The sequence below is a fragment of the Scleropages formosus genome, chromosome 18, assembly GCF_900964775.1.
Source record: "Scleropages formosus chromosome 18, fSclFor1.1, whole genome shotgun sequence".
NCBI classification, from domain to species: Eukaryota; Metazoa; Chordata; class Actinopteri; order Osteoglossiformes; family Osteoglossidae; genus Scleropages; species Scleropages formosus.
Window position 1 is genome coordinate 2,644,957 of NC_041823.1, and position 12,082 is coordinate 2,657,038.

Consider the following 12,082-nt stretch of genomic DNA (forward strand, 5'->3'; position numbering starts at 1 on the left):
CCGGAGCCTACCCGGTAACACAGGGCGTAAGGCCGGAGGGGGAAGGGGACACACCCAGGACGGGGATAAATAAACATGAACCTCAAATAAGGAAGCAGAAATATTACAGTTACATTTTATCTACTTGTATGTCTGTGTGTGTATATACACACATATATAGGAACACATAATGTTGATTAAAATTTAATTCACGAGATCCTTCTTTAAGCAGTTTTTTATGTTAAGTTTATCTCTCTTCTTAGAGTTCAGTTTTGTCATACAGAGTTCAGTTTTATATATTATATATTTTTTGGAGTTGCTCAAGTTGAGGAAAAATGAATTTGTATAAAATCTGACATTTACCACGTTCCAGGACTTCAGCCCAAAAGACAGAATGTAAAATAATGCTAATGCCAAACCATATCCCCAAAGCACTGGGTTTTATTTTTTCTCTTTTTTTACTGACCAGCTCAGTTTTATTTAATTTTATGAAAGACCGGTCTGAAAACCCAAACATTTTCCACCGCAGAATCTCACAGAGGAAAATCCCTTCAGAAAAAAGGTCCAATGCTAAATGCAGTGTTGGTTAGGAAGGTTGAAGCTCCGCATGTCTGAAGCATTAAAAGCGGGAGGCATCGACAAGATGGGGTGAGACTGGAGGGGGCCTGTGGGCTTTCTCTACTGGAAAAAGACCAAAACTGAAGAAGTTCCTCTATGGGAACCTATGTGGACTATTAAAACTTTAACTTAAAGCAATTAATTTAGAAAACAGAACCCTTTGAAGAATTTGGATCTGAAGAGCCAGAGAACTAGGCCCCCCATGGGGCTGTTCTAGTTGGCACGGAGGTCTCTATCAAACTCCAATCCTGGAGTCAGGATGAAAAACACAGAGCAGCTCACTAGCCTTCAGTCGTGTGGGTCAGTGAAACTTGGAAATTAGTCTGTCTCTCTGCAATTTGTCTATGGCAGTCATCATAATCATTAAAAAGTGTGGCCCTCTGACTTTGCGTGTCATCCTTGTGTGTTTTATGAGTTAGGTCAATGCATAGGGCAGTGGAATTTCCCTTGCTGGGTATTCCTTTAATAAGGATTTTCAAAATGAGTCTAGAATCTGCCTAATATTTTCCGTACTCTTGCTTTTAAGTTTTGTAGGTACAATAAAACATTAAATTATGAATAGATTACAAGGACTGAGTTGGGGAGGTAACTGGTGTCCAAGGAAAGCATCATATCCCATAGCCTCTAGCAATAGCCCCATACCTAACGTCACCATACTCCACAGCATTGTACCCCATGCTTTCTCTAACCTCACCTTTGCTTCCATACCACAGAATTGATTGTGCAGGGATCCTGAAGCTGCGCAACTCAGACATCGAGCTACGCAAGGGTGAGACGGACATTGGGCGCAAGAACACACGCGTGAGGATGGTGTTCCGGGTGCACATTAACCAGGCCAACGGTCGTACCGTGTCTCTCCAGGTCGCTTCCAACCCCATCGAATGCTGTGAGTGGGCCATCCTCCTTTGCCGCAGACTTCGGTAACGGCTACGCGAGTTAGTGCTCTAGCATTCCGTCACCGAGGATTATCCGAAAGCTTCTTTTCGAAATGTTTTCCATGCGCTTTTGGAAGGTGACACGGAAAACTATATTTAAGTGTCTCATTTTAATGATCTGTGTGGTCGGTCTCCCCTCCTCATGCGAACGCTGTCGACCAAGCTGTGTGAAGAGACAGGCGTGTTGAAAAGTTGGTACAGGACTGGGTTGTCAAGTGTAGTCCCCGCAGTTCCTTGAGGAACGTGGGTTGTTTCTACTGGTTTTGCGTTAGACTTTGTCTCTTAGCCGTTTCATCAGAGCCACCGTTTTGATCTCTTTGACAATTTTAAAAAACGGTAAAGTACAGCAGCGGCGTTGTAAAGAACAGCCCAAAATGGCAGCTGCATGAAACACAACGGTGTTTCACTGCAGTGTCGTGGGGAAAATAAATGAATAAATAAATAAAACGCCGGCAATTATTAACTAGCTGGGCTGGTTAAGCCAAGGGACAGTCTGGAATGAGAATGAACCAATGCACGGTCTACTGAGACACTGGATTGACGGTTCTGTGTTAGAGTCATGCAACAAATTGCCCCCATGACATGTGTAGAAGTAGAGTAATCTCGTGCTAGCGGTCCAAGTCACTCCTGGATCGTGCCATTAAGTTTCCCTCTGTCTGGTGTATTCTTACCAGTTAGCCTCCCGCGTCCTCTTAAAATGAAAATGTCACTTGTGTTTTCCAAGAAGGATTGATTTAGAACTTCAAAAGGAGGAGGCACTGAAATACACCATGATGTCCTCTCCACTTTCCATCTACCTTGAGACAAACAATCAAGGAGACCTGAGAGGGTAAATAAGTCAGATTCTCACCTCACATTGTTATGCGACAGATTGAAATATGAAAGTGGGTGGGGAAAAAAAGGAATTTATTGGTGAACTGAAAATTTTGAATTTGAACATTTTATTTGCTCAAAATGCCTCTGATACACATACTTTCGAAGAGACATCTTTCATTTTAGTCCAGCATACCCCATTATTGTGATATTTTCAAAAATAAATTAAACTAGTGGGAGCCTTTCCACATCATGTCAATGTTCAAACCATTATTTTCTTAATAGAACAGTGTGGTATTTTGAAAAATAAAATAATCCAGAGAAAAACCACTAAGTGGCATTTTGTTGATGTCACTTTATCCCTCTCAAATGGAGAATAGAAAAACACCGGGAAAAAAAAAAAAAAAACATGAGGAGGGGAGTCCAAATGAGGGGAAGATCCTTCTGCAACCTGATGTGAAGGAGATGTGGCCTGGAGGCACGGGGGTGGATGGAGAGTGGGTTCAGATTCAGAGAAGCAGAGTAATAAGGGAGTGTCTTACCCACCCTGTCCCACAGCCCAGAGATCAGCCCAGGAGCTGCCACTGATAGAGAAGCAGAGTGCCGACAGCTACCCAGCCACTGGCGGCAAGAAGATGCTCCTGACTGGACACAACTTTCAGCCCGACTCCAAGGTGGTGTTTGTGGAGAAAGGTCAAGGTAGGCTTCCTCCCTGGATGCCCACTCAAATGTCTCACCAGCTGCCACCACTCCAGGTGACCGCTGCATGTCTACCGTGCCCCTCTCCGAGAAAACTTAGTGCTATGCCTGCTCTCTCTCTCCCTCCCTCTCCCTCCCTCCCAGTCGCTCTCTTCACCGTCAAAATATTCCCCTGCCGTCCAGCCAGCAAGGCACATGTGGTGCGCATTAAGGCACTATATTTTTAACCAAACGTATTTACATTTGCAGAAGTTTTCCATTGCCTGTTCGCTGACGCTTTTGCCACAAGCTGAGGAATGAATCACAAACAGAGCATGTGCAGTTTCTTTTGAGCTGGAACATTTGTTTGGACTCTTTCTTCACCTTTCATTTCCCCCTGGATGGGAAGGAGAGGTGGCTGATCCGAGATGACCGATGTTAGAAGTTTACAAACGGCAGTTTCCTTGATGAGTTCTAGAAAGGCAAAGCAAGTCAGGGTGGAGACTGGGATGTGTAAGCACAAATGATAAAGGCCCTCGCCAGCCAGGCTTTTATTCTTATTATTATTATTATTTTTCTCAAAGGAATGGGAAGGCAGTAAATATTTCCACTAGCAAATAGTATACTTCTCAAATGGCCTAGTCTACTAAAGTCTGTACTTAAAGAAGAAGACAAACCTTTATGAATGACCAAAACTTTGTGAGATCTGAGAATGACTTGTGCTGCTTGTTGAGTTGAAAATGGATCAGGATGCATTGTTGGCTGCTCATAATTTCTGATCATTCTGGCCCTGTGTATAATAACCTTTTCAGTATATATAAGCATGTGGTCAAGCTAAACCATATGTTGTTTTTTTTAATGTATAATGTTGTTATATCCTCATATTCTTGTTGCTCCAAGCAATTTGACACTGTACATAATTGTATCTGAGTTAGAAAGCACAACTGTATTGTCATTGGGACTAGGAAATGATGCCCAAAAGGAGATTTTCACGTTGATGGCAAACTTTAAATCCATATACTAAATGATCTGACCCTTGAATTTAATTAGTGCATCTTGTGGTGTCCTGTATTTGCCAAACTTTGTCCAGAAACACAAGAAAATAAAGGGAAAGAAAGCACTTCCAAAACAAAACATTTCAGACTCTAAGGATGGTCACCATTCATTTGGTACTTCCATCATTTCCTGAGAGATTTCTTCAAGGTACCTCTAATATTACTAAGGTAATTAGTAATATTAGTAGTTTGGAAGTACTATGCAGAGATTCTTTGTTAATGTTGGATTCCTATGTCATGTTACTGGCTTGTGTGGCATCTGTGAGTGCCATGCCGTGAGGCACTGGGCACTGGTGTTGAATAAATGAGCTTACAGGATGGTCTGGTGTTCCCAGATAGGTGGGAACAAAATTTCATGCTTAACCGAAGGGTTTCACATTTTCATGACTTTGAGGGAGACTTCTTGGACAGCCTTGAATTTGGGAAGGATAACAATCACTTGGGCCACATATTTCAAACAGTACTGAGGTTTATTTTACACAGTATTTAAAGATTGGAAACAATCTGGCCCTAGTATAATGGGCCAGCCCAGATGCCTCCGTGAAGCACACTTACTTGCAAAGCTCTTTTAGGGACAAACCGACTAGCTCAAGACTCCTAGCATATTTGGAACATCGGCTAGAGGTTGTATACACTTTTGTTTTTATGAGAGGACTTCCCTCCGACGGCCAACAGCCCCAGATGGTGATCTTGCCATGGAAATATTTTGCCCCCAAATCCTAAACAAACACACATACTAACTTTGGATCTTCCAACACACCTGTCTTTGTCTTAACATCTTCTATCCATCTTAGAAACAACCTTAGATATCTATAGAAAACCTGCACTTAATAATTCAAATTTCATTTAAAGTTAGTAATCCTTGTGGTAAGGGATCTTCCTGATTTCTCCTCAGAGAAACGTTCCTTATGAAAACCTGTCAAATGTCCTGTCTACTAAGCCTTTCCATTTTCCTATTCTTTCTTTTCCATCCCTCCTGCTACATGTTGCCCAGCGCCTTTGACTAGTTAGGTTAGCCAAGAGCTCTGTCTGCTGTCTGGAGCTTTGTACTTCGCCAACATCTCGGAGACTCGTTGGGTATCTCTTAATGTACAGCAGCTTGTCACATTCAGGGTCCTGAGTTAAATACTTTCTCATAAAAAAGTGTAATTTTCTTTCCCCCTAAAACAGGTGGCTGAAACCTTACAAATAAGTACTATCACACACACACACACACACACACACACACACACACACACACATATTTTCGGAACCGCTTGTCCCATACGGGGTCGCAGGGAACCGGAGCCTACCCGGTAACACAGGGCGTAAGGCCAGAAGGGGAGGGGACACACCCAGGACGGGACGCCAGTCCGTCGCAAGGCACCCCAAGTGGGACTCGAACCCCAGACCCACCAGAGAGAAGGACCCGGTCCAACCCACTGCGCAACCAATACTATCATTTAGCAAAATAGTTTCCATATTAATAAAGCATTAAAGCATTTTAGTTTTAGCTCATTGGTGAAATACCCATAAAAGAGCGACTTGTAGTCCTTTTCAACAAAACATTGTCTTTCTGTTACGTTTCTTTCCCAGACCCCCAGGTACCAAGAACTTGTTTTCTGTTTATGACATGAAAAGTAACAACCCCCCACCCCCAATAATGGTAAAAATAAGCATAATAAAATAAAGTTTTATTTAATAAATCTGGAATTCTATTACCCTGGAAAGTTCATGAATCAGTCCAATAAAGCTGTGGGTTGCCTAAGAACAGCTTGCAATGCCTCTGTCCGTAATCAAAGATCAGGCATCCTAATTTTCCGAAAATGTATTCCAATAAACACCTCCTAGAAATTCCAGGACTTTAAGCAGCAACAGGCGCTCTATATTGCATCCAGCTTTAATGCCATGAGGTGAATTTCAGCCTGTAGTGTGCAAGGAATTCTGGATAAGTGGATGAAGTTCTGGGGCAAGGCACAAACCAAATGGCACTACACTTGATTGATAAAACCCCGATATTCAGTGAAGACAGCTGGAGCAACAAAAAGATTGCATTTTTGTCTTACATTGTTGTCTGTTGTCTTATTGGGCTGTTACCAAATACCATGTGATATAAATTTAGTAATTTGCATAGGGATGTAGGACAGAGCAGGTTTGGATAGTCTTTGGCATTTTAAGAGAAGAATCTGAACAAAATGGACTTAACAGGAAGCCTTGCGGAAATGCTGGGGAGCAGATATCAGACGTGGCCACAATCAAGAGGTTGTTTCAAAGTCTCTGAATGGAGAAATAAATATGGTTCATGATGGAATGCAAAGAAGATGGATGGAGGGAAAAGGGTCTATTAGAGGTAAATAACTGTGGTCAGGCAGTTGGGCAAGATGGGGTGATGGGAGATACTCTCACTGGAGGGCATTTGTTTGCTGCGTGGTTTCTCCTGAGAATCCTGGAGCAGAGTACTGGTAGCTTAGTAGTACCAGCATGTACTGTGTGTATCTTTATGCGTGCTGAAAACAGAGCCTTCAGGTCCATACAAATGTTTGTACATGGGTTTGTGCGTATGCACTTGTGGAGTTCAAGAGAAAGTGTTTCCGCAGGGCTGTTTGTGTGGTGAGTAGAGCATGTGCTGTTCCTGCAACTGCTGGAGGAAATCCCTGCAGAGGAGTTACACCAGCAAGCATCTTGTTGACAGAATGGCTGCCAGTGAATCAAACCAAATGGCATATGTTTCTGCAGTCAAATATAGTAAACGTCATCCTTCTGAACAACGAGAGGCAAAAACAAAATACAACTGAATTGTTATCAAGTAAAGTATTGCATTAGCCCTTTGTTTCACGAGTCCAAGCTGCGCCTGTTGACACTAACAACATTTTTTCTGGAGGTTTCTCATAATGCTACTCCCCTTGAATTTAAGTTAATTCATACCTTATTATGGAAACCTGGTTCTCGTAGACTTTTCCTTTAGATTCTCATAGTTTTTTCTCCTCCTCTCTTGAGCTCTGTGTGCTGCTTTGTTAATGGCTGTGCGCCTTTGGCTACCTCCACTGGCTCTCGCCCCCGTCCTGGCTTCGGTCCAGCAGCCATACCGGCACATCTCGTCCAGCCTGTGCTCCAGAACGCCCCCGTAGGGCTGCTGTGGGGGCGGGAGGCGGGGCTGCCGGGGAAGCCTTCGCCTCGGCTCAGACGGGAGGGAATTCCCTCATGAGAGGGATTGCTTTCACATCTGGGCCGGCTGGACGAGTGCCTCGGCTTCTGGAGCGCCGTAGAGTCCATGCCGGACAGAAGGCTTTGCTGCTCCCCTGAAGGACCCCGAACTCCTCCAGAACCGCATCCTGAGCCGGGACTTTCGGCAGGGTGTCCCTCATTCACTAATGCAGCAATTAGGACAGGCTAACCAGGTGTGGTGTCAGGACAGATCCAGACAGGGAGATTGTTCTTGGCCAGAGTTTTTGTCTGCTCTGCATTCCAAGTTTAGCACTGAAAGATTATGGTCCCTGAAATGAGCCAGGTGGCAGCTGGACTCACAACAAAAATAAACAAATAGATAATCATGAAAAAAGATTCTTTCACAAGTGCTTCTGCTTTGTGTATGAGTCAGATTTTCCTTTGTCAAACCATAGAAATGAGACTCGTTGGTTGATTCTGAACTGCTCTGCCTGTACCTGTTTCCCCCTAGACAAAGAGGCATCTCCCCGGTCCACCCTTGGGTGTCTACCCAGGGTCACATTTGGGACACATTTGTCACAGATGGAGAACTCTGGCTTCGTAACAAAACATTGGCGTGGGGGTTGTGGAAAGCATTGTCTGTTTAGATAAACAGCGCTACAGTCTATGCCTGAATTTGCCATTATCTGTTATCAGACACTGATATAAGACAGAAACATATTTAATGTGAAGCTCATATGGTTACTGGAAGATCTGAACACAAACAAATGGTTTTGGAAAAGAAATCTGCAGAAATGTACTGAAAGACAACTGTATAACGTTACATTTAATTTTTTCTGCAGACGGTAGACAGAAAAAGTAAACACCAATAGAATGGCACTCACCAGGTCTTCAGTTTCTAATATGATTTATTAATGTATCTGACACTTTTCTCAAAGTGATATAAAATGTTAAGTCTGTGTAGAAAGATCTTTAAAGTGATATACCAGTTTATAAAGTAGAGTAATTTTTGCTTTTTCAATACAGGATAAGTACTTTGGTGAAGTCCAATGGGTGGTGGGTCAAAGGTCATGCTCATGTCTTATACAGTGAGAAGCACTATGGCGCAAGCACTGGCATCCCTTCTTTGCCATTCTTGTGAGCACGTCCTCCAGCGTGGACCTGACCATTCCTGAAATACACCTTCCACTAGAGATGTACTGAAATGTAGAGACATATTCCCAACAAGCTGAGTTTCTTGCTGACTTCTTTACCATTTTTTTTCACTCTTTGCCAGCTTCCTCCCTTCACTGAGAAGCAAAGCTGACTCATCGGGGTCTTTCACATGCACTTTGCCACAGATGGCAGGAGTTTTCACCCTCAGCTGCTCTCGGAGAGGAGCTTCCCTCCCTCCAGTGTTATGTCTCTGATCACACTGTTTATGGTGACCAGAGGGTGGAAGAGATACTGTTCTCCAGACTGAATAAACGTAGCAGCAGCCAAAGCAGCTGCAGGGAAGCAGCAAGTAGGTAAGGGGGTTGATGCCAGAGTATGTTGAGTTTGGGCAGCGGCCATATGTTCAGAAATATAGCAACTTCACAGATGTGAGGAACCAATGCGATGACTAGGCCTCCGACTCGTTCAGCGGTAGGAAGTATATATTGCGCCCTGCTGAGTTATTAATGATTATTCATTTATTTATTTATGTTCAAATCTGGAGCTTATTAATGTGCTAAATTATCCTTGCAAATCATTCTTCTTCCTGATACGGCATCATTAGAAATAGTTCAATTCAGGTCTTTGGGTTGACTTCTGTATTCATTTGGCTCCGGAATAAAGGAGAGGGAGAGAGTTAAGGAGTGCGAATGATATCCTGGAAACATGTTTACTCACAGAGAGGTGACGTACTGGTCTAAGGTTTCCCTCTTGGAGCCGGTCCCAGGAGGGGGCCGTGGGCGGCGCCTTGGTTCCCCCTCTATTCTCCAGACGTAACGTGAGGAATTGCGGCCTTTGCCAGCGTTGCCAGCCGACCTGTGGACTCCTGTCACCGTTCTGCCGTCTTCTTGGATCCCGCTCTCAGCTGAAAATGCTGGACTTCCTATCCATCTGCTTTCTTGTAGCTCTTTTCATTTATTGCAACCTTTTCAGGACATCATTGTTAATGATGGTGGGGTTTCCACATGACCACATGCTTAATGTGACCTCCACGATTCCTGGCCACAGTTTCTCTGTGCAAGCCACAGCCTCAAGTCTTGGTTCAGAAGTAACCATATATTTACATGAATTTACCTGAAGCTTTTCCCCGAGGTAACCTAAAAAAGAGAAGATTGTACATAAAGACAGTCACCTTGATTTACCCATTTGTACACATAGGTAATTCTTACCGTATCAATTCAGGGTCAGTACCTTGATGAAGGGTAGTGCAGCAGGCGCAGTGATTCAAAACATTTCTGTCTACATTGCAAGGTGATGGCTCTAACCACTGCTGCCCTTATGCATGTATATGTGCCCACAATACACTAATAAGTCTTAACTTTAAATTTTATCAGAATAATCCTCCATTGGCTGTGTTGCTGTTGTGCTTTTGATTGGTTCCATTTTAATATTATAGCTCAGAATCACTGCAGATCATTCTCAAGTGCACTGATGTGGAGAAGAGGTGCATAACGGTTGGAATATTACCAAGGGTACCGTCAGCCATTGTATGAACTAAGGGAACTGCATTTTTTTTACCCTTCCTGAACGAATGCCCTATGTCTGCATGCTGTAGCGAATTTTGTCTCCATTACACTTCCTTCAGCTCCCCACGAGACCTGAGAAAGGTGCTGGTCTTCCTCACCGCGGCCGCGGACAGGGTGACGGCTCACCAGACACAAAGACACGATTGTGCGCCGTCATTTCTATTTCAGACGGCGCTAATGAGTCACTGGCATGCAGAAAAAAAAGGCGCTGTGGTTTTTCAGCAATTGTATAAACAGAGCTAAAAACGTCTATTCATTGAAGTGTGGCAAAAAATCACAGAGAGGCCCGAAGCGCGAGCGCGCGCTGTGGCCGTTCCCCTGGCCGGCTGGGGCAGCTTCTTTTTATTGGGCGAGGGGCGACGCTTTGCAAAGTGACAAGCTGAAATGAAAAATGAATAATACATTTACGGCAATGAGTGAAGAAAAATCTGGAGTTTAACAAGTATGACAAAGGGCCGATGCGTAATTCAAAGGGAGAGCAGAGCGCCTTCGTGAGTCTGCACGCTCCCCCGTCTTTTTTTTTTTTTAATGAGGAGCGCGTTTTTACGAGAGCTTGCAGCCCAAGCTTTGTCGGGAACGTGACGTCAGGGCCTTTCACTCCATAGGGAGGGGTGAGGGGGCTCCTGAGCACGCATCGTCCCAGCCCCCCAGTATGAGCTCAGCATGGCATCGGGTTCTAAGGGCGTCACGCAACGGACGGTCACCGCAACCCCAGGCCTTCGCTGGTCTTCTCCTCTTCACGGGTTACGGTTGCTGTCTGGAGAGCACTCCGACTACCGAGGCTGCAGATGAGCTCCAGATGTGCACACCACATATGGGTGTAGGTGCCTGACTGAAAAAAGATAATAAAATAAGCATTTTGCCCTGCCCCCGTTCTCTTAATGCTTCTTGACACTGTTTAGTGACACGTGTTCCTTCTGGTGAGCCATACTGGTGCTTTCCGCCCATCATTTGACCATGACATTTCACACTCACTGACTTAATGTCACTAATATAATGCTGTGTTTCCCTTCTCTTCTTCTCCCGTCTAGATGGTCACCACCTTTGGGAGACCGAGGCCAAGGTTGACAAAGACTCCCTCAAGCCTGTAAGTCCCAAGCTTTGAAATCATTCTGTGGCTGTAGGTCAAAGGGTAACGTCAAAGGTGCAGTGGTTTTGGTCGCACCCTGGTTTGATATGCTGAAGCAGCACGTCTGAGGCGTTATCCTCGCACGGTCACAAAGAGGAGTTGTTACTCTGGAAGCTTTCTGAGGCAAAGCAGAATTCCAGCTGGATGGGAGCAGAGGGCGAGTAAAATAAACACAAGTCGTTTTCGAGCAGAAACTCACAGCACCTCCTTTCCGCACGTAAGTGAGACCAGTTTCTCTGCGAGATAGAGTTTCAGCACTGTGATACCACGAAAGAGTGTAAAAGTAGGGACAGAGCTGTTGAAATGGTGCGTCTGATGAAATTTGTTGAATTTCACACTCTAAACCCCAACAAGAGTGCTGTGCTCCTCCACCTCTGGCTGCTTGATGGTCCCACTCATAACAGGGTCCAGAATCAGAGGACTGTAGTTTCTCAGTTTTGTCCCAGTGTGGTGGAATGATCTCCCTCTGTCCCTCAGAGCTGCTGTATTCCTTTCAACATTCAAGAAGGGCTTCAAACCTATCTCTTTTAGACCTATTTCTCTCCCGATCCCCTAACTGCTCTAAGAACTTCCATCATATCGTCTGCCAGGATAATATTTCTATTTCCTATCCATTCTATAGACAGCTACTTGTTCTGGCACAAGTGGTGTTATCAGACACACAGGCTGTGCTTCGGTAATCCTGTGTCTGTGTCTAAAGCTCTTTGTCTTTTGATGCAGTTTTGTTCGCTCTGATTCCTTCACCACTTTGGAGAAAAGCGTCTGATAAATAGATAAATAAATAAACAAATATAAAAGTACTCGTAGAGCACTGCTGCTACTACTGCTACTGTCTCTGTCTCCCTCCCCGGGCATCTGCACTCCTCACTCCCTGCCTTGCTCTCTTGCATCTCGGCTCTGGATTAACCCTTGGTTAAAGCCAGCCCTTCAATTAATCCCCGTCGGAGTAAGATGGATGGAGATCGAAGGCCATATCACTCCCGATGTCCTGGCGGGCTCCCCGACACCCCG

At 44.4% G+C, this 12,082-nt stretch overlaps 1 protein-coding gene across 3 annotated transcripts in view; it reads left to right on the top strand.

The window, feature by feature from the left end:
• LOC108940507 (nuclear factor of activated T-cells, cytoplasmic 1-like) overlaps positions 1-12,082 on the top strand; it is a 64,554-nt gene that overhangs the window by 19,540 nt on the left and 32,932 nt on the right. For all 3 annotated transcript variants that reach the window (XM_018762744.2, XM_018762745.2, XM_018762742.2), the window contains 3 exons: positions 1,311-1,483; positions 2,904-3,044; positions 10,974-11,029. In XM_018762744.2, the coding sequence (XP_018618260.1) occupies positions 1,311-1,483; positions 2,904-3,044; positions 10,974-11,029 (370 nt within the window). The remainder of the gene's footprint in view (positions 1-1,310; positions 1,484-2,903; positions 3,045-10,973; positions 11,030-12,082) is intronic.